The 22,109-nt window shown below is 45.1% G+C and overlaps 1 gene segment (V, D, J or C); it reads left to right on the top strand.

Moving 5' to 3' along the window:
- The first annotated feature begins 14,133 nt into the window (after positions 1-14,133).
- LOC120936511 lies at positions 14,134-21,213 on the top strand. The segment is given in 2 exon segments: positions 14,134-14,217; positions 20,762-21,213. Coding segments are annotated over 2 exon segments (435 nt in total).
- The last annotated feature ends 896 nt before the right edge of the window (positions 21,214-22,109 follow it).

Raw genomic sequence — 22,109 nt, 5'->3', positions numbered from 1 at the left:
AGGGCCCCGGATGGCAACCCCCCTTTTTTTTATAAAAAACATTTTTTTTATATATTTTATTTCTTTCTTTTCTTTTTATATATATATATATATATATATATATATATATATATATATATATATATATATATATATATATATATATATATATATATATATATATATTATATATATATATATATTTTTTTTTTTTTTTTTTTTATTAAAGGGCTCAGAGGTCCCCATGTGGCAAACACCCTTTATCTTTTTTATAAATGTTTATTTTTTTATTTTTGTTTATATATTTTTTTTATTTATTTTTTATTTAAGGGCCCAGAGGTCCCCATGGCCCTGGATGGCAACCCCCCCCTTTTTTTTTATAAATGTTTCTTTATATATATTTTTTATTAAAGGGCCAAGAGGTCCCGGATGGCAACCGCCTTTTTTTTGTAATTTATTTTTATTAAAAAAAAAATATTAAAGGGCCCAGAGGTCCCCAGGGCCCCAGATAGCAACCCCCTTTTTAAAATATATATTTTTTATATATATTTTATTTCTTTTTTTCTTTTTATTAAAGGGCCCAGAGGTCCCCAGGGCCCCGGATGGCTACACCCCTTTTTTATATATATTTTTCTTTATTTCTTTCTTTATTTCTTTTTTTGTAAAGGGCCCCCCGCTTCTAAATTTGCGGCAGCCCCCCCCGCTTCTCAATTTCAGGCGGCAGCACCCCCATCCCGGTTCTCTGCTCCAGGGGGCCCATGCCTGAAGCTGTGTAAGTGGCCCCATAATTCCTGATGGCGGCCCTGCCTCCCGTTAAGCCCCTGTGCTGCCCACAAATCAGGCTGAAAATCATCAGCGGCACGCAGCCAGTGACAGTACTGCTTCCCTTCCCAGTGTTTTAAAATGTATAGCACCCCTGGCTTCCCTTTAGATGCACACTTCTCCCTTCCTGCCACTGGGTGCTGCTTGTATATAAAAGTGAATTAGAATGTGATTTTATAACATCCCCAGTTTGCTCTTCCTGAGGCTGACTTCTTCATGTCCTGCTCCTCAAGGTATGTCACTGTTTGCTAATCTATATTGTAAATAGAAGTTTTCTGTAGAGTTTGCCCAAAGTCTTTATAATATTTGATGATTCACTGCAGGTCTGGTCAGTGTTTTAAAAAGTTCCTCTATTTTACACATGGCATGGCATGGGGTCACAGCACCGTCTGTCCATTCTGCTTTAGCACCATGGGACCCCATGCCATGCCATGTGTAAAATAGAGGAACTCTTTAAATCACAGACCAGACCTGCAGTCCAGGCTGAGTAAAGCCTCAGAGTACATGACATTACTGTCTGTATTTAACTGCTTGATGGGCTTATTTTGGGCCTGGCTGGTTCACATGTATGTGTTTTGGCGGCCCACATTTGCGCAGGCACAGCAGCCCATTCATTTGAATGGGCCGCCATGCCTGCGTTTCCTGCAAAGAAAAGCACATGCCTCATGTAATAGGCTGCGCACACGGCACGCCTATGCCCATCAAGCACTGAAATACAGCACTGTCTGTCCATTCTGCTGTCTGCTGTGACTTATCTGCAGTTCCCGCACTGTCAAACTTGCTGCATTTTTAGATGTTTAGGTCACGCTTTTAAAAACACAGTGCGTTTGTGTGTGCAAGAACTGCAGGTAAGTAGCATGGTGCAAAAGCAGAATGGATTTCAAGGCAACTGTATTTTTAAAATGCTGAATGCACCTTTTTCTGCAGGAAACGAAGGCATGGCAGCCCATTTAAATCAATGGGCTGCTGCCTGCACAAATGAGGACCGCCAAAACATACATGTGAACCAGCCAGGCCCAAAATAAGCTGGAGGGGGGCCCAAAAAAAATGTTTGCCCTGGGCCCAAACCATATTAAAGACGGCCCTGTGTAAATCCACTCTCATCCTTTCTAAACGACTGCCATAGTGCTGATCTATAAGGATATAGATGCCTCCTGCATGTATCCTTACCTGTCACATGTCTCCCCTCTGTCTGTTATAGGCATGGGCGTGCGCACAGGGTGTGCCAGGTGTGCCCAGGCACACCCTAATCACTCCCTGTGGTACAGATTCCCCCTGCTGCCCGGTGCCCCCTCCCACAGCATGGCTGGCTTCCTTCCTCTCTCATTGGCTACTGCAGTGGGCATACATAGATGATAATTCAGGATGAGTGGGGGAAGGGAAGGGGTTATGTCATTTAGCGGCCCCTTCCCTTTCTGAATGAACACAGTGAGAGATCGGTACCGTGTTTTTGAGCTTTCAGGTGCACACCCTAATGCAACAGGCTGCGCACACCTATGGTTATAGGAAATGAAAAACTGCAGATTCTGTGGGTGGATCTGTTGTCTGGAGCTCTGCGGGTGGAGTCGTGATGTCAGTAGACTCCTCGCCCACCTCTACACTCCCCTTGTCAACATGCATTTTTTCCTGTGTATTCCTTACACTAAATTCTGCTATGATCACTAACATCCAGTCAAAATCCAGAAAAGTAACCACATGACTTCAGAAAGGAGCGGGGGTGGGAATTTAAAAATAATGTGTGTCTCCAGGCTAGTGCATGAGATATTTAAATAACCTGTCACTCACAGCAAGGGGGCGGAACGGACTAAGATTTTTCTCTGTAAGTCTGTTTTATTTTACTGAACAATAAAAGAGGATTGCTCAGAGCTGGATTAACTCTTTGTGGTAAGACTGGGCACAGATGATAGGAAATCTTATACTCTACATTGTGACATAAAAAAAAATCATCAAATTTACATCCACTTTAACCACTTCAATACAGCACATAGTCATATGACGTCCACAAAGGGGATCTCCCATCCTGAGTGGACGTCATATGACATCCTGGACTTTGTGCGGTGATATGTGAATGATGCCTGCAGCTAGAGGCATCATTCAGATATCATTGTGTTCCGGCGGCAATCCTGCGCACCATAAGAATGATCATAGTGGCGGTTCCGCCGCTTGATCGTTCTTGAAGGCGGCAGGAGGGGACATCCTCCCGCTGCCATCCAGTGCTTCTCCGGCCTCTCCTGTGCCATTGGGGGCCCGGAGAAAGGATCGCCCTGCGCCGGATAGGAAGCAAAGAGATTACTGGTCACCAGTCATCTCTATGACCGTCGGAGGCCCGGGCGCGATGTGATGATGTCACGCCCGGGTACCCGGAAGTAAACAAAGCCGCAATTGCGGCTAGAAAGCATGGGATCTGTGAATTTTTTTTCACAATCTAATGCTTTCCAGCCTGGAGGAGAAATGTGGGGTCTTAGACCCCTTTCACACTGGGGCGTTTTTCGGGCGTTTTTTAGGCGCTTTGGCGTTTAAAAAAAGCCTGTAAAGCGCCTGAAAGAAGCCTCATCTGCAATCCCAATGTGAAAGCCCAAGTGCTTTCAGAGGCCTTTCACACTGCCAGCGCCCGAAAAACGCTGGTAAAGCGCTGCTAAGACCCCTTTCACACTGAGGCGCTTTTCAGGCGCTTTGGCGTTAAAAAAAGCTTCCTCAATGGGAAGGGGGCTTTAGGAGCGGTGTATTAACCGCTCCTAAAGCGCTGCAAAGAAGCTGCATGCAGGACTTTTTTTGACGCCCTGCCAGCTCAGCGCCTCAGTGTGAAAGCACTCAGGCTTTCACATTGGGATTGCAGATGCAGCTTCTTTCAGGCGCTTTTTTTTAACGCTAAGACCATTTTCACACTGGGGTGTTTTTCAGGCGCTTTAGTGTGAAAGCACTCGAGCTTTCACATTGGGATTGCAGATGCAGCTTCTTTCAGGCGTTTTACAGGCGCTTTTTTTAACGCTAAAGCGCTTGAAAAATGCCCCAGTGTGAAAGGGCCCTTATTGACCCTGCATCTCTCCTTAAAGAGGACCTGTCACACACTATTCCTATTACAAGAGATGTTTACATTCATTGTAATAGGAATAAAAGTGATAAAAAAAAAATGTAAAAAAAGTGTAAAAAATAAATAAATAAGTAAAAAAAAAAAAACACAACGCCCCTGTCCCCGGTAGCTCGCGCTCAGAAGCGAACGCACACGTAAGTCCCGCCCACGTATGTAAACGTCGTTCAAACCACATATGTGAGGTATTGCCGCGTGCGTTAGAGCGCGTGCAACAATTCTAGAACTAGACTTCCTCTGTAACTCTAAACTGGTAACCTGTAAAAAAACAAATATTCATATTATCAATTTCCTTCATGGAAGTCTGACTACATGGAAAGTAATAACAGCAAAAATAATAATATTAAATACATGTACTGTATGTGAATAAATATGTCTTAGGGGTCTGCACAGACCAGGGAAGGTAAAAGCATGCAGTTGAGCCAATGGTTTAAGTGCGACCAATTGCCCACCTAAACAAAAAGATGCAGCCAATCAGGGCTGTACACATGCCAAAGCCACACTGCTATGCTTGCAAAAAATGAAGCCCCCTATGGTAAGGTGACTAGGTTTTTAAAATGAAATCCGGGGACATTTTTTATAATTTTTTATTGGGAAATGGTAAACTAGTTTATAAGCATATTTTCCTAAAATGATACGTGCAATGTATGTGGTGTGCATTTATGGAATATTTGTATGATAATACAGTAAAACCTTGGTTTGAGAGTAACTTGGTTTGAGATCGTTTTGCAAGACAAGCAAAATGTTTTAATAAAATTATGTCTTGATATAAGAGTAGCGTCATGTCACAACTGAGTATAAAAAAGAGAGGCGCCTCTAAGGCCCCGTACACACGACCAAACATGTATGCTGAAACTGGTCTGCGGGCCAGTTTCAGCAGACATGTTTGGTCGTGTGTGGGCGCGAGCGGGCCGAATTCCAGCAAACATTTGCCCGCCGGGCCTTTTCCCAGCGGACAAATATTCCTGGACGTGTTTTAAAACCGTCCGCTGGAATCCTGCCCGCTCGGACATGTACGGTCGTCAGTACAGACCTACCGTACATGTCCAGGCGCCCGCCGTCCCTCGCATGCGTCGAATGACTTCGACGCATGCGTGGAAGCCTTTAAATGGCAGGCCCGCCCACGTCTCCGCGTCATCGCCGCGTCATCGTCGCGGCGACGACGCGGACACGCCCCGCGTAATGTTTACGCGCGGACTTCTGTACGATGGTGTGTACAACCATCGTACAGAAGCCCTCTGGCAGACATGTACGGTGAAAACGGTCCGACGGACCGCTTTCACCGTACATGTTTGTTCGTGTGTACCCGGCCTAAGTGTAACAATATGGTTACATTTAATGAAGGTACAACATTTAGCAACTTTTTGCTACACTTAGAGGTGCCTCTCTTCTCTTTTATACCCTGTAAAAAAATGCTTTGATATACAAGTGCTTTGGATTACAAGCATGTTTCTGGAACGAATTATGCTCCCAAACCAAGGTTTTACTGTATATGTTATTTCTCACATTGTCAATGAGATATTTACCCCCGAAGGAGCCGCTGGTTGATTTTGGGATCGGCCTACTAAGTTACCCTGGCGGTGTCTAGGGGTGTAGTTGTGAGAACAGCAATAGAGAGCGGATGTCCAGACAGCCCATAAAAGGGTTTTCAATGCTTTATTGTCCAGGCCAAACACGGCCAACATCAACATGTATTGGGAAGGTCAAGGTTGATGAAGGAAAGAGAAGAGAACATTGCAGTATCAGGCCTGGATATTAAATGGAGCAGTCAACACTGATCTGTATAGTACCAATCTTGCAAACTCGTCGCCACTCTTCTTGGAGTGGGTAAAGTGCCTCCGGACAGACCCCTATAATAGGCCTGGCAGCCGAAGCGTCACTCTGAACTAGCTGGGAGGAACAGGTCTCTCTCACAGACCCGGCTCTAGGGTCTCTGCCACAGGCCAATTTCAATAAAGGACTTAGGTGAATAAAGAGAGCGAATCCTCCCAGTTGACTTTTCCGATATAGGCCCCCTGGATGACAGCAAGCATACCTGTCAATGGTCCGGACGCCCAATCCCAGACTGGGATTCTCTCAACAGGTCATGGAACCCAGTGAAACACTGGGGTCCCTTTTCTCCTCAGGATGAGGTTCGATGCAATTTTCAGCTTTGGCCAGGTGGGCCGTGCTGGCGGGGTCCATAGATGCGCGTACCCTGAAGGTGGATACCGCACCTGGAACGGGGACCCCGCAAAGATTTCTTAACACATGACCCCTGTCACAGATATACTCTCCCCCAGCATGCCCCGCGAGGGAAAACTCCTCTAATTGGCCGCTGGGGAAAACTTGCTCTGCCAGAACCCCTCTGGCACCAACTGCCGGCAAGGGGTGGTATTGCACCCCTTGACCACAGACTGACCCAGTGGACATTTCTGGGATGACAGAAGTCCCAAATTTAGACAAACCACGAATGGGAGCAAAATAACTCTCCCATTCCCACTAACTTTAGCGTAGTGCCCATACTAAAAGCAAGGGGGCGCTACATATTAAAAAAAAAAGATACTTCTTAGCATTTTTTGGTATATGACTAGCAACTGTTAAGAAGATAAGATAGAGAAAAATCTTGGAGGGAGGGATGGGGTGCGCTACCTGTGCGTCTGGCCAAAAAGTGGGTGTAACCAGCAAGTGGGCGTGGTCAGCAAGTGGCGGTTTCTTCATGGCGTACAATGGTGATCAGTATGTCTTGGCCTCTGTATACCAATAAAAAAGCCAACAAAATGCAGCACAACCCTATACTTACTTTATACAATTCTACAAATGGACTTATAAGTGCAATGGTAAAAACTATAAAATAATATCCAGTGCAAAACAACCATGTATTGCAATATAGTAGAGATGGCGTCACCCCCTCTGCAAAAATATTTGAGAAATTGCAGAGCTGCAATGTTCAAATAATGGTGAAACCCCCTACATACAATAATAATAACAGAGGTGCAAATCAACTCGTGTATTAGAACATAGTAGTTATGGTGTCAACCTCTCTGCAAAAGGTAAAAAATATTGCAGCGCTGCAATGTGCAAATAGCGGTGAAACCCCCTACATATAATAATAATAAAGTGCGCAATTGATGTACATATTTTACATTTTATTATTATCATATATAGGGGTTTCACCACTATTTGCACATTGCAGCTCTGCAGGCTGTTGGGAACAGATGTGATTCCTGCACCTGCAACCAGCCTGCACAATGCGAGCCAAAGCTTAAAGTCACACTCTTTCAGGTCCGCCTGCCAGTTTTTTTGGCGGACCTGAACGGGCGCTCCGTGCTCCACTATGGAGCCGCGGATGTCAGCGGTGACATGCCCGCTGACATCCGACCCGCTCCGATCCGCCAAAGTGTGACAGAGGAAAAACCTACTTTTCCATCCGTCTGGCGGATCGGGTGAACACGGACAGACGGTCCGTGTTCATCCGATCCCCCCATAGGGGAGAGCGGAGAAAAGACAGGGTGGTTCCTGCACCTGTTCCTAACAAACATGTCATACTAGGAAAGAGAAAGGAGGGAGGGGGGAGACTTCAGTCACAGACAGTGGATGGATAGTGATCTCACTTAACCAAGGATGGCATCTTTCATCCAGATGAGGCACAGCGCCAGGGACTGGTGTGTGGGCAGGCATACACAGAGGGTTAGTGTGGGTGGAGGAGGAGGAGCAGATCAATCCCTATCTCCTCTCTCATCTGTGCCGGGGTGGCACACCTCCGACAACATGTGGAGGAAGAACAAAAATCTAACTTAACAGTCCAGCAGGGGTATAATGAGCTTTGTCAAACCGTTTTATTGAATCCTGCTGTCTTTAGAGTATAGAGCCTTTATATGTGTCCTCAAACTCTAACCAGTCCTTGTCTGTGTGTTGAAGGAGTTGAATAAACATTTTAGTTTGGGTCTTGTAATACCCATGTAGAGAGAGAGCACCAAGGGCTAAGTGGAAACCAACTTGTATTAAAAATACTTGCGAGCTGCTAAGTAATATCCAATGGTGAGTTGCACACACTAAAACACACTCCCAATACTATGTGTAAGACTATCAATCAATTGCGCTCCACGCTCTTACCAATGTATTTCTAAATAAACAATGTTAGCGAAAAAATTTGTTTTTCCTTTTAAGGCAAGGTTCACATCTATGTGGCTGCGCTTTTATCCATTTTTCATGTGACGTGTCCCAGAAGACTACAGAGAGGGGGAGAGGAGAACTTCCATGCCGATCTTCTAGGCCAGGGTTCTCCAAACTGCAGCCCGAGGGCCAGATGTGGCCGTTTGCTAGCTTTTATCAGGCCCTTGGGGCACTATTTCTCCCACTGACACCAACAATGGGGCACTATTTTTTCCACTGATACCAATGATGGGATACTATTTCTCCTATTTATAGGGACACTATTCCTATTGACCACTGTAACGGAATGACCCGTGACAAACAGAGACTTTTGCAGGATGAGGGGTACTCCTGTGCCAGCATCACTAATAACTCTTGGGTCTAAGGTCATCCTGTGTCCCTTTTGGGCATAGGGTGACTGAGAAATATTAATTAGAAATTACATGAGAAGTGACTGATAACTGATAATTCATATTGCAGAATATCTTGAGATATTCAAGTGATTTCATGCTGACCCACAACCGGTCAATAATGACTCATTCCTCTGTGTAGCACAGGCTGTTGAGATGGTAATTGAGTCTGGACTGGGGTGAGGTGGATTAGAGCTTGGTAGACAGCCTGGCTTCTGGATCTCTCATTATGTATGCTAAATACTGTTTTGTGTGTGGAATGTGACTTCTAATGCGGAGACAGGCTGTCTGGAATGTTTAGTAATTAGCCCATCTGAAGGTGTATTGAAGCCCCCCCCCCCCAGTGTGTGATGTGTGGGTGGAGAGTTTGATTGTTCCTGTGATTACTGAAACATGCCTTGTAAACTGTATATAAACCTGAAGGCTAACCATTAAAAGTGTTTATACATTTTGACTCAGAGAACGGAGCTTGTCTCGTTATTTCTGGGGAAATGGGATGTCTGATGTCTGCTAGATTGTGGAGTGTCAGATAAACTGTCGTGACTGATGGAAGGGAAATCGTAAACGGTGGTGACCGTTACAACCACCAACCCAGCCCATCACATTTTCTGCCCCTGTTGGCCACAATCTGGCCCTCCTAAAGTCTAAATGACAATAAACTGGCCCTTTGAAAAATTTGGAGACCCCTGGTCTAGGCGATTGGAGCTGAAATGGGTACCTGTCAAAACCAGGAACCCCTCCCAAAGAAAGTACCATTTGTGAAAGAGGAGGGGGAGCCTTAAAGTGGAACTTCCCCTTTTTCCGTGCAGCTCCACTTTAATATTTAGAAACAGGTTTTTAAAAAAAAGCAATTGTTTCATTTCTAAATAATTTTGCTATGCAATATAATAGGGATGTATTAGTGTTGTTTTAAAGTCATTATAAATAGGACAAATAGTAGAATGAAATGTGACACATTATATTTGGATACATTGTATATGCTACTATTGGGTATAATAACTAGATACACTGGGAAATCAACAACAATGGACTTTTTTGGTACCCCGTGAACAGTGACATTTTTTTTTTGCAATTAAATCATTGAGAGCCAGTCACACTCTCCTGTCATGCGAACTGGATGTGCTTTCTATAAAAGGCCAGGAGCATGTCACCCTACTAGTTAGTGCACTAAATTTTCCAGTAAAAATTTTGGTTTTTGGATATACTCGCCGTATAAGACTACCCTCTTCCTTCTAGTCTTTCTGGAAGCTGAGGGGTAGCCAGAACCGCTGACAGAAACAACCGCTGACAGAAACAGGCTTTTTTCAAATCTCACTGTGCCATTACATTACATGCCCCACTGTGCCATTACATTACATGCCCCCACTGTGCTATCACTTGCCCCCACAGTGCCATCACTTGCCCCCACAGTGCCATCACTTGCCCCCACTGTGCCATCACTTGCTCCCACAGTGCCATCACTTGCCCCCACTGTGCCATCACTTGCCCCCACTGTGCCATCACTTGCCCCCACTTTCCCCCCCACTGTGCCATCACTCACGTTTTGCAGCTTCTGGCTTCCAGGCCGGTGACAGTCTTCGTCTGCTGCGAGCGTCCATGATTTGAAAGCCGCGCCTTCTTCTCAGACTGTCCTGTGATAGGCGGAACACAAATCTTCCCAGCAGCGCCTCTGTTCTGTGTTCCGCCTATCACGGATGTCCTCTCGTCCGAGGATGAGAAGGCATCCGTGATAGGCGCAACACAGAACAGAGGCGCTGCTGGGAAGATTTGTGTTCCGCCTATCACAGGACAGTCTGAGAAGAAGGCGCGGCTTTCAAATCATGGACGCCCACAGCAGCACGGAGACTGTCACCGGCGTATAAGACGACCCCCGACTTTGGATGCATTTTTTTGCATCCAAAAAGTCGTCTTATACGCCGGAAAATACGGTACCTATTATTTGTCCAGTGTTAAATTCCTTTTTTTTTTTATTCTATATTTTATTTTAAAAAAATGTATACAAAGAAACATACTTCAATTGCATGTGCATCACATATATAGCATATCACAGATCAATTCTATTATAAATAGATATACAGTGGGTGACCGCGATATTGTGTCAATCTCGCTCCCTTTCTCGGCGAGATTGACCACCTACGAGTCCCATCGCGGGAGCCAGCGCCGAGCTGGCTTGCCGCGATGGAGACAAAGCCGTCATAGAAGCGACGGGAGATCCGACTTGGATTCCCGCCAATTCTACACGTGTGCGGCGTTTGTTATGAATCCTGAGGGGGAAGTCCCCCCCGGATTTTAAATATAAATCCCGCATGGGTTCCCCCCTCAGGAGCATACCGGGCCCTTAGGTCTGGTATGGGTTGTAAGGAGACCCCCCCTACGCCGAAAAACCGGCGTAGGGGATCCCCCTACAATCCATACCAGACCCGCATCCAAAGCACGCTACCCGGCCGGCCAGGAAAGGAGTGGGGACGAGCGAGCGGCCCCTCCCCCCTCCTGAGCCGTACCAGGCTGCATGCCCTCAACATGGGGGGGTTGGGTGCTCTGGGGCAGGGGGGCGCACTGCGGGGCCCCCCCACCCCAGAGCACCCTGTCCCCATGTTGATAAGGACAGGGCCCCTTCCCGACAACCCTGGCCGTTGGTTGTCGGGGTATGCGGGCGGGAGGCTTATCGGAATCTGGGAGCCCCCTTTAATAAGGGGGCCCCCAGATACCGGCCCCCCACCCTAAGTGAATGGATATGGGGTACATCGTACCCCTACCCATTCACCTGGAGGAAAAATGTTAAAGTTATTAAACACGACACAAGGGTTTTTAAAATAATTTATTAGTCTACTCCGGAGGCACCCCCCTGTCTTCTTTAGCTCTTTTCACCAGGGGGGGCTTCTTCTTTGACGTCTTCGGGTGGGGGCCGCTCTTCTTCGCCGCCGTCTGGTTCTCTTCCACCGCCGGGGGGGGGGTCGCTTTTATAAAAGCGCCCACCCCCAGGCGGGTTTCCTGCGACGTCTTCGGCGGGGGGTGGTGTGCTTCTCAGGGGGGGCTTCTTCTTCCGCTATCCGGGGGGGTCTTCTCCGCTATCCGGGGTCCTCTCCGGGGGTCTTCTTCTATGTTCGCCGCTCTCCGCTGTTGACTCGGCGCACCCCGGTTCTTCCTCCCGCTGTCCGGTGCCTTCTCCTTCTGTGCTGAACGTCTTCTTCTTCTTCTGTGCTGTGACGTCTTATTCTTCATCTTCTCCAGATGTTGACACGTCGCCTCTTCTCGCTGCAATGACAGGTGCGCGGCTTGCATCTGACTTATATAGGCATCACAGTCCCATCATGCTCCGTACCTACCCATGTGATACCTACCCACGTGGGTAGGTACCGGAGCATGATGGGACTGTGATGCCTATATAAGTCAGATGCAAGCCGCGCACCTGTCATTGCAGCGAGAAGAGGCGACGTGTCAACATCTGGAGAAGATGAAGAATAAGACGTCACAGCGCAGAAGAAGAAGAAGACGTTCAGCACAGAAGGAGAAGGCACCGGACAGCGGGAGGAAGAACCGGGGTGCGCCGAGTCAACAGCGGAGAGCGGCGAACATAGAAGAAGACCCCGGAGAGGACCCCGGATAGCGGAGAAGACCCCCCCGGATAGCGGAAGAAGAAGCCCCCCCTGAGAAGCACACCACCCCCCGCCGAAGACGTCGCAGGAAACCCGCCGGGGGGTGGGCGCTTTTATAAAAGCGACCCCCCCCGGCGGTGGAAGAAAACCAGACGGCGGCGAAGAAGAGCGGCCCCCACCGGAAGACGTCAAAGAAGAAGCCCCCTCTGGTGAAAAGAGCTAAAGAAGACAGGGGGGTGCCTCCGGAGCAGACTAATAAATTATTTTAAAAACCCTTGTGTCGTGTTTATTAACTTTAACATTTTTCCTCCAGGTGAATGGGTAGGGGTACGATGTACCCCATATCCATTCACTTAGGGTGGGGGGCCGGTATCTGGGGGCCCCCTTATTAAAGGGGGCTCCCAGATTCCGATAAGCCTCCCGCCCGCATACCCCGACAACCAACGGCCAGGTGTTGTCGGGAAGGGGCCCTGTCCTCATCAACATGGGGACAGGGTGCTCTGGGGTGGGGGGGCCCCGCAGTGCGCCCCCCTGCCCCAGAGCACCCAACCCCCCCATGTTGAGGGCATGCAGCCTGGTACGGCTCAGGAGGGGGGAGGGGCCGCTCGCTCGTCCCCACTCCTTTCCTGGCCGGCCGGGTAGCGTGCTTTGGATACGGGTCTGGTATGGATTGCAGGGGGACCCCCTACGCCGTTTTTTCAGCGTAGGGGGGGGGTCTCCTTACAACCCATACCAGACCTAAGGGTCCGGTATGCTCCTGAGGGGGGAACCCATGCCGGATTTTTATTTAAAATCCGGCGGGAACTTCCCCCTCAGGATTCATAACAAACGCCGCACACGTGTAGAATTGGCGGGAATCCAAGTCGGATCTCCCGTCGCTTCTATGACGCGCTTGCTGAAATGTGCTTGTACTATTCCAGCGCGAGTGCGAGATGTCGGCACCCTGTCGCCAAGAATCAGCGCGATGCCGTCGTGCTAAAAACACATTCTCGGCGGCAGGCACTGTACAAGTCAAAAATGTGTCTTTTTATAAATTTAATGACAATATAAACTTTGACCTCTAGCATCCTAGCTATTTATCCAAAAAGTAAACAAACAACAAAACAAAAAAAAAGGGAAGGGAAAAATGTTTTTGTTTGTTTTTAGATAGATCTCTATTAAATTCCTTTTAAGAAAAGTTGCTTAATATATTAATGTTGTGATCAAATGTTTTCCATAGACTCTTTCTTTGTGTATCATGTCTATGCATGAGAGTAAGAAGGTACACAAGTTCATAAATGTCTACACCACAGATGTGGATGGTGGTTCCTTAGAGCAGTGGTTCTCAACCTGGGGTCGGGACCCCCTCGGGGGTCAAATGACGATTTGCCAGGGGTCACTGAATCCTGGGCTGTTCCTGAAGCCCACAGAACACAGCCTTTTTGCAGCCACCTACCAGGGCAGTCCCTGGAGCCTGTGGCATAGCTGTGGGGCAGGCAGAGACTAGAGGTCAGCTGACTGGTGAGAAATGTGAAGTGTGAAGGGCTGGAGGAGACCCTATCTTCTGATTTCAGCATAGGTGTCACTGCTGCAAGACACCACAGAGCTGGAGAATACATGGAAGGGAGAGGAAAAGAGGGAGAGAAAGAACAGGAAAGATGGCTGGAGAAAGGGATATTGGGGGGAAAAAAAACAAGAACTTAGGATAGAGATAAAAGGGAAAGCCAGGAGAACATAGAGAGAGTGGTACATCCTAAAAGGTACCACGAGGGTTTTTTATACTGTACGAGTGGAAGGCACTCAGGGAGCCCTTAATGTCCGTGGGTTAGGGGCACAAATTACTTGTCTTGCCTTGGGTGCTGACAACTCACGGTACAGAAATTCCACTGTTAGGGGTCCCCACAACTTGGGAAATTTTATCAAGGGGTCACGGCACTAGAAAGGTTGAGAACCACTGCCTTAGAGTAACAATGCTGTAAGGGCTTGGAGGAAACATGCCTGGGTGCATGCTGGATAAACACTGATTTCAGCTTTCATTTCCTAGTTTTGTTTCAAAGCTTATAAATGAGTAAATCATTTGCATAGTTCTGTAGGGTTCAATAAAGTTAAAGATAAAAGGGGTTGCATTGTAGAAAGATTTGGTACTGTTACTAATCACACACCATGTCTTGGAGCCTCATTGTCTTGGTCGTCACTTTTCTGCACAAATGTAAGAAAAAGTTGTTGGGATTATAATTAAACAATACCTACTCCATTTTGATTTGCAGCATCCATCTTAGAGAAAAGATAGCTTAAATCTGTTCTGAGGCAGAATTAGTTAGAATTAGATTTTCATACTGCTGACAGTGTGTATTGATTCAAGGGATAATGATTTGGGGATTTCCAAGGGTAGCATGACATTTTGTAACTGACCACTCTTAAGTAAATGAGCCGAGTCAACATGTTGTATCTAGGTAGAATGTCACGGATGATTACTCATTAATATAGAGGAGTAACTTGCTTCTTTCTTATGTGATTGGCCAAACTATCTGACCCCCATGATACGCCTCATAGAATGCCTTGTGTATATATGCTGTATACTGGAATAATACAATCAGATTTCTAAGCATCAAACTGTCTCACTGGTGTCTTTGAATTCTCCATGCGCATGTCAAGGGCAGATAACAGCGGTGACTCTGACTGACAGAATCGAACAGATACTCAGAAGGGAACACCAAAGGCCTACCAGTAACCAAACGAACAAGGGCAGACAATCTTTGTCTGTAACAGAGTGGTGTCACATCGACAGAGTGGTGTCAGAAGCGTGGGGTATCCTACAGCGGTGGGTCGGGACGATGGTAATGTATAAAACTTATATTGCTTAAGAGTCCTTATCTCGCTGCTGTAGGATATAGGCTTGGTTGCTTGTAGGTAAGGTGTAAAAGGTGGTCTTGCTGAAGAAGCAAGACAGGTGTAATGCTGTGGTAGCAGGTTGGCTAATGGTTAGCAGGTTGGTGATTCTAAAGAGGCCTCAGGCTTTCCAAGAGAAAGCCGCATAAGAATTCATTACATTTTTCTAATTTTTGGTACATTTTTCTCTCATTTTTTTGTTTTTAAGTTTTCTCTGAAGTATTTTTCTGTCAACTCACCCTGTTATCTGAACTATAATTGTTTGTCTGGGATTGTGTGTTAAGTGTTACATATAGCTCATAATGTTAAAATAATTAAGATTATATCATTGGTGACTGCACAATTACAGGTATATAAGAGCATTAAGGGATAAGAGTGAGTGGCTGAACGCCCAGAAGGTTCAAAAGGGTCATTCAACCTTTGATATCTCTCTCTAAAGAGAGGCTTGCTGAGCGAGGTAGTGCCATAAGACTGTATTGCTCAGTTTATTCTGTGGTTATTTTAGTTTTACTAAAAATATATGTACTAAATATTGATTAAAAAATCTGATTGTCCTTAATTAATTAAGATAATAATATTGATTATTGTATAGAGGTTGATTAAGTATAAAAGTACATCATGGGTAATGTGATCAAGCGATGGAAAAAGGATTCAGCTTCCAAAACAAAGATAAAATATAAAACTCAGGTCCATGTCCCTAATACGGCAGGGAGACGGCCAGGAGCAGTGGTTACCCCAAAGGCCACAGAAAATGAAACACCAAAAGACTTTGTTGAAAGATATGCAGGATCTTTCTACATAGTCCCTTTCTTGAACCATTTAGTTGAATATACTCAAGACAAATTTGGTTTTGAGCCATTTCCAAAACAAGGTTCCTTTTTGCCATGTCACATCGACATGATCAAGGGATTGTGTTTGGGTGATGAAGATGCTTTCCCGTATTATACTGGGGATGGTAAATGGAACAAGAAATATATGCGCAAATGTGCTGAAGCATGGATAAAACTGGCCCCTTACTATAGGCTTTCCACAACTGATAGTGATAACAAAGCTTTGTTGGCTAAGACTGAAGGCTATGAGGAAGTCCCTGTTAGCCGGCTCAAAGAAACAGCTAAGCAGAGAGGCTTATGGCATACTGATGGGGCAACGAAAAGGAAGCTCACACAAATGTTGGGAATGGATGATTATCAGCAAAGTAGAGAGGGATACTATGGGGAATATTCGGATGACAAGCTTAGAGACATGGGTAAGCGAAGAAAGTTAAAAATGGGATCTCATCTGACCAGACAGCAGTTAATCACTCAACTCTGGCAAGATGATGGAATACAGAAACCAGGTACAATGCCATTTCTTGGAACATGTGAGTGCCGAGAATGTGCATTCCCAAGGAGGCCTAACCCTCCTCCTAATGCTCCTCCTCCTTATGCACCATCATTATATCCTAACCTTTCTAGTACAAGGCCAAGGAATAATGATGAAGAGGACGAGATCTGCTTGTATGTGGCATCTTTAAGAATGCAACAGCAAGCAGGAAGGAACATAGTAAGTGAAGATGAGAGTGAAGTAGAGAATGAGGAGGAACAAGGTATGTCTCTGCAGACTCCACTCGCACAAGGATCCTTGTTTGCCCCAGTCCAGGGAGGAGCTGTGCATGCTCCCATGATGGATATAGCAGTAGAAGGGACATCTGCCTCTTCACAAATAATGGAAAGGGGTACGCAGAGATTAGCCATTCCTGATGCTCAGGTGAAGACTAGGGCTCAGGCACGGGAGGAAGAAATGAAGAAGGCTGAACAAGTGGAAACAAAAATATTTCCACTTTTACAAGCCCCATTCATGACTGTGGGAGAACAACTGATCATTAAGCCTTTGGAGCCAAAAAGACTGAGTGAGATTATATCAGGATGTCCAGGCCCAGATAAAAATCCACATGCTGCATTAAGCTACCTCAAAAGAATGACTAAAGGGTTCAACTACACAGGAGAGGATTATAAACTTATCCTTCAAGGTGTTATGGGATTTGATGATGAAATTGATTTTGATTGGTCTAAAATACCTGAGCTGGATAAATTGGAGGAAACATATAGTGCAGTCAATTTTCCTTTTAGAAATACAGAAGTTGTTTCAAGGATGTGGACAAGTATTTTAGAAGTATGGGTAGCAAAGCATGGAGAGAGCCAGGATCTCACTTCTATTTTGGAATGCAAGCAGAAAGAAGGGGAAGAGGTTGGGGCATTCATAAAGAGGTTCAGACGAGTGTGGGCAGAGGAAGGAGGATTGGGACAAGTTGATGGTTATGCAAAGCTATATTGTCAAGCATTAATGGGTGGTTTTCGCTCTGAAATAAGGCAACTAATCAAACAAATGATTGACAGTTGGCATAAGGATACCCCAAGGGAGCTTGAAGATAAAATTCGAATGAAAGATATTGCGGGATGCTTTGACAGTGCAAAGTCATCATCTGCAGCAATACCTTTACCGATCACAGCCCTGTCCTCAGCTATAGTAGCCCCTGTCACAACAACAGTGCAGGACCTGCAAGCATACCAGTACCAGCAGAAAGTAAGCAGAGGAGGGATAAGAGGAAATCAAGGAGGATTTTCTCCAAGAGGTGGTAGCGATGGACAACGAAGGAATCGTTGCTTCGAATGTGGCGAGGTAGGCCATTGGAAAAATGAGTGCCAAAATAGACAGAGACAAGGGCCATATCAGCGACAGGACACAAGGCAATCATTTACCAGAGCAGTTCGTTTCCCCATTGATTGGCAGAACGGAAGGAGACCACAATAGGACAGCCTAGAAGTAGACTCCCTCACCTCTGAATTCATCCAAATTTCCCCTTCATGGTCAGACCTACCTTTATGTTCATTTGTCATAGAGGGCAAAGTTATTGATTTTCTAATTGATAGCGGCGCCTGCCGAAGCAGTCTGAACACTGAATCATATAAAGGGACTTGGAGAAAGGGTGAGACTTCAATAGGCATTACTGGAGTTAGGACAAGCTGTGGGCGCACACCTCCACTGACGGTAGCAACATTGGACGGGACAGTGTTATGCACATTTTCATTTATGATCATCCCAAACTGCCCTGTGAATTTGTTAGGCCGAGATTTGCTTGGTGTTTTTCAGATCAACATTCAATTTTCTCCACTAGGGGGAGTGGATGTAACCTCACCTATGGTATGTATTGTGCCCCCAGCAACCATAACAGGCAACATGACAACACAACTGTTTCAGGAATTAGAGACGGAATTGACAGAGGTACCCTTACATTTTTGGACTGAACACCACACGGAGGTAGGATTCATAGATTGTACACCTTACAAGGCAACACTGAAACCCAATGCATCCCCGATCTATGTGAAGCAATACCCATTAAGTAAGGAGAAGGAGGAGGGCATTACACCTATCATAGAGGATTTCCTTAGCAGTGGTGTTGTAAAACTCACTGTATCTCCTTACAATACACCCATCAATCCAATACCAAAGCCCAAGGGAGGTTACAGGTTCACACAGGATCTAAGGGCCATTAATAACATCATCCAACCTATTGCTCCTGTGGTACCTGATATTAATTTGTTAATAACATCAATACCACCGAATGCAGAATATTTCACGGTAATTGACCTGAGTAATGCCTATTTTTCAATTCCCATCGATCAGGAGACTGGGTCGAGTTAAATGTCCCAAAGGTCTCATTATTGACATAGGGGATGTAGATATATCAGACCCCCATGACATGGAGAAGTTAGTGATTTGTCAAGGGAAATATTGTAACTCTGCCATAACCAACACTCATTTGTACACCACATTCTTTTTAATTGATAAGGTCATACAAAAGACTAAGATCCCCAGATGTTTTGCTGTTAAGAAGAATCTGTTTTGGTTGTGTCATGATCACATCGCATATAAAATAGTACCTGCCAATGTTTCGGGGGTATGTACCCTGGTCACGTTGGTACCCGCCGCTTATGTCTCTGAAAATGACATTGATGCGAGCTACCAATTAAAAACTGTGTGGAGTGAGAAAACCAAACGTGAATTGTTTGATACTGGGGACATGGTTTGGTCTGTATTTCCATCTTTCACTGGGTGGGGAGTAATTGTAATGCAGAGGTTAAATAATTTCTCAAATATTATGGATGAGATTTTAAATGAGACCACCAGTGCTCTTGATCTGATCAATGAAGAATTAAGGGAATTGAGTAGATTGGCCCTACAGGAGAAAATGGCTCTAGACTATCTCTTAGCTTCAGAAGGAGGGTTTTGTCAATTCATAGGGAACGAATGTTGTACGTGGATTTCACAGTTTGGAGATAAAGTAAGTGAGCATTTAAAGAAAATAAAGGAATTACAACAGAAAGCGCGGAGTATAGCAGAAGAAGGGTGGAACCCATTTAAGGGAATGGGAGGTGCAGGAGGATGGTTAAGTGGAATGTTTTTATGGATAAAGAAAGTTGGTGTTGTGATACTGATGGGACTGTTGTTTGTTCTTAGTGCCTATTTCATCTTCAAGTGCCTTCTCTGTATGATCAACGGGTACAAAAGGAATCAAGCAGCCGGACATGAATATGAACTGCAACCGATAACCGAATAATCATATCCAGGGGAATGGTGATGTTGCCTTCAAGATGCTTCATCCCTCTACAGGACGAAGATGTCTAACAGATTTTGTTCTTGTGGACAGTACCTTGGACTTTTGATTATACTTTAGAATTTATCCCTTTGCAGGGATAAAAGGAGGGATTGTTGGGATTATAATTAAACAATACCTACTCCATTTTGATTTGCAGCATCCATCTTAGAGAAAAGATAGCTTAAATCTGTTCTGAGGCAGAATTAGTTAGAATTAGATTTTCATACTGCTGACAGTGTGTATTGATTCAAGGGATAATGATTTGGGGATTTCCAAGGGTAGCATGACATTTTGTAACTGACCACTCTTAAGTAAATGAGCCGAGTCAACATGTTGTATCTAGGTAGAATGTCACGGATGATTACTCATTAATATAGAGGAGTAACTTGCTTCTTTCTTATGTGATTGGCCAAACTATCTGACCCCCATGATACGCCTCATAGAATGCCTTGTGTATATATGCTGTATACTGGAATAATACAATCAGATTTCTAAGCATCAAACTGTCTCACTGGTGTCTTTGAATTCTCTATGCGCATGTCAAGGGCAGATAACAGCGGTGACTCTGACTGACAGAATCGAACAGATACTCAGAAGGGAACACCAAAGGCCTACCAGTAACCAAACGAACAAGGGCAGACAATCTTTGTCTGTAACAAAAGTAATATCTGCAATTTATAGTCATGTTATTGTAGGTTTGTAAGCTCACGTTTGCCAACCGCCAGTAAATTTACTGACAGTTTGTACTAATCAGTGAATTTTTACAACTGCCAGTAAATATCAGTGACTGTTGTGTTGACTTTTTAAGTGTAAATTAAGCAAATTACTTTGTTATAGGTATTGTGAGTGTTTCCATATCATGTTTATACTGTTCAAATACATTTACTGTTAGTTTTCAATAGGAGTTCTGTAATTTCTCAGGTTGCCAGTAAAAAAATGCCAGTATAGTTTTCATGTTTTGTCAGTAAAAAATGCTGCGGTAGGTTGGCAACCCTGAGGGATACTGTAAATATGTGTCTTTCTAGAACTTGGAACAAGCTGTGGATCTTTTGTGGAACTCTGGCCAGCTTTACATATTGTGCATATTTTAATAATAGAATTATTAGTAGCAGAATCTGTCTGACATGTGAACTGTTCCATCCCTAGAGATTACTTTAACATCTACTAAAATGTACAAAGCAAGAATATTTAATGCCGTTGTGGTAATATTATCTTTTATTTGTTCCAGGTGCCCCTGAAGAACAGATTCTGACACAGCCATCGTATGTTTTGGTGTCACAGGGGGAGACAGCCAGGGTGCCTTGTGTCTTTGCATCCAAGTACAAAAGTTCTGATACAGCAATGAGATGGTATCAGTTTAAACCCAGCAGTCCTCCAAAGTTTGTGTATTACTATTACACCAGTACTAAGCAGGATAGAGGCTCAGGTATTCCAGACAGATTCTCTGTGTCTCCTAATCCTTCTAAAAATCTCTGGGAGTTAGTGATAAGTGGCATGACGCCTGAAGATGAAGCAGATTATTACTGTAGTGTTTGGGGTGACCCGATGCACAGTGATATTTGTAAAGTGAGAAGTAATACTAAAATGAAGAGACTTTTCTTAATCACTTCTGCATAACCTTTTTAAATATTATAAATGCAGACATAAATAAAAAAAGAACTAGAATAAGCCTAAACTTGATGTACACTGCTGCTGGTAAACGGACGTTTAGGAGCAGTTGGGCATTTTTGTCAGCTGCCACTGAACTCTCCTCTATGGTATATTATCAGTACATGTACACAGGGTCCTTTAAAGTCTTTTGAGGCAGTTGAGTTTAGAAGCATTTTTTGGAAAGCAAAAAAATGCGTTCAGGACGGAGGTTCAGAGGCATTTGAAATACCAAATGCCTGTAACAGCTTGTAAACGTGGCAAATCGCGTTTAGCCACGTTTCGTTTACAGGCGGCTAAACGCGGCATGTAAACAGGGCAAAGTGGACATTTTTAAACATGGGTTACTATCTGTCAAGTTAAATCGTTTAGGAGAGGTTTTAAAATGTCCTGTGTACATTAAACCTAATTGTCTTCATGTTACTTTTATGTTACTTTTTTAGTGTAACCTCCTGTTTTCTTTTTTTGTTAATTATACGTGAAATACCGTATTTATCGCGGTATAACGCGCTCTGGCGTATACCGCGCACCCCCAAAGTGGCCCCCAATCCTGTGGGAAAAAAAGATTTTTTGTTTTTTTGTACTTACAGTTTTGATGTCTTGCGCGGCGTCCATCTGCGGCCTCGTCGGGTCCGGCGTCCTTCTGCGGCTTCGGGTGTCCTCTTCGGCGGGTCCGGCGTCCGTCTTCGGCGGGTCGGGTGTCCATCTTCGGCGGGTCCGGTGTCCATCTTCGGCGGGTCCGGTGTCCATCTTCGGCGGGTCCGGTGTCCATCTTCGGCCGGTCCGGCGTCCTTCGGCGGCGTCCTGGCGCTCGTTTCCCGCCACGACTTTGAATACTGCGCCCGCATATAGCGAGCGCAGTACACTCGTGAATCTTCGGGCAGGCTCGGGCGCCTCTCGCACTGACGTCCTGTACGCTCAGGACGTCA

Source organism: Rana temporaria, chromosome 1 (assembly GCF_905171775.1).
Source record: "Rana temporaria chromosome 1, aRanTem1.1, whole genome shotgun sequence".
In the NCBI taxonomy this organism is placed as follows: Eukaryota; Metazoa; Chordata; class Amphibia; order Anura; family Ranidae; genus Rana; species Rana temporaria.
This window is presented reverse-complemented; position numbering and strand designations above follow the sequence as displayed.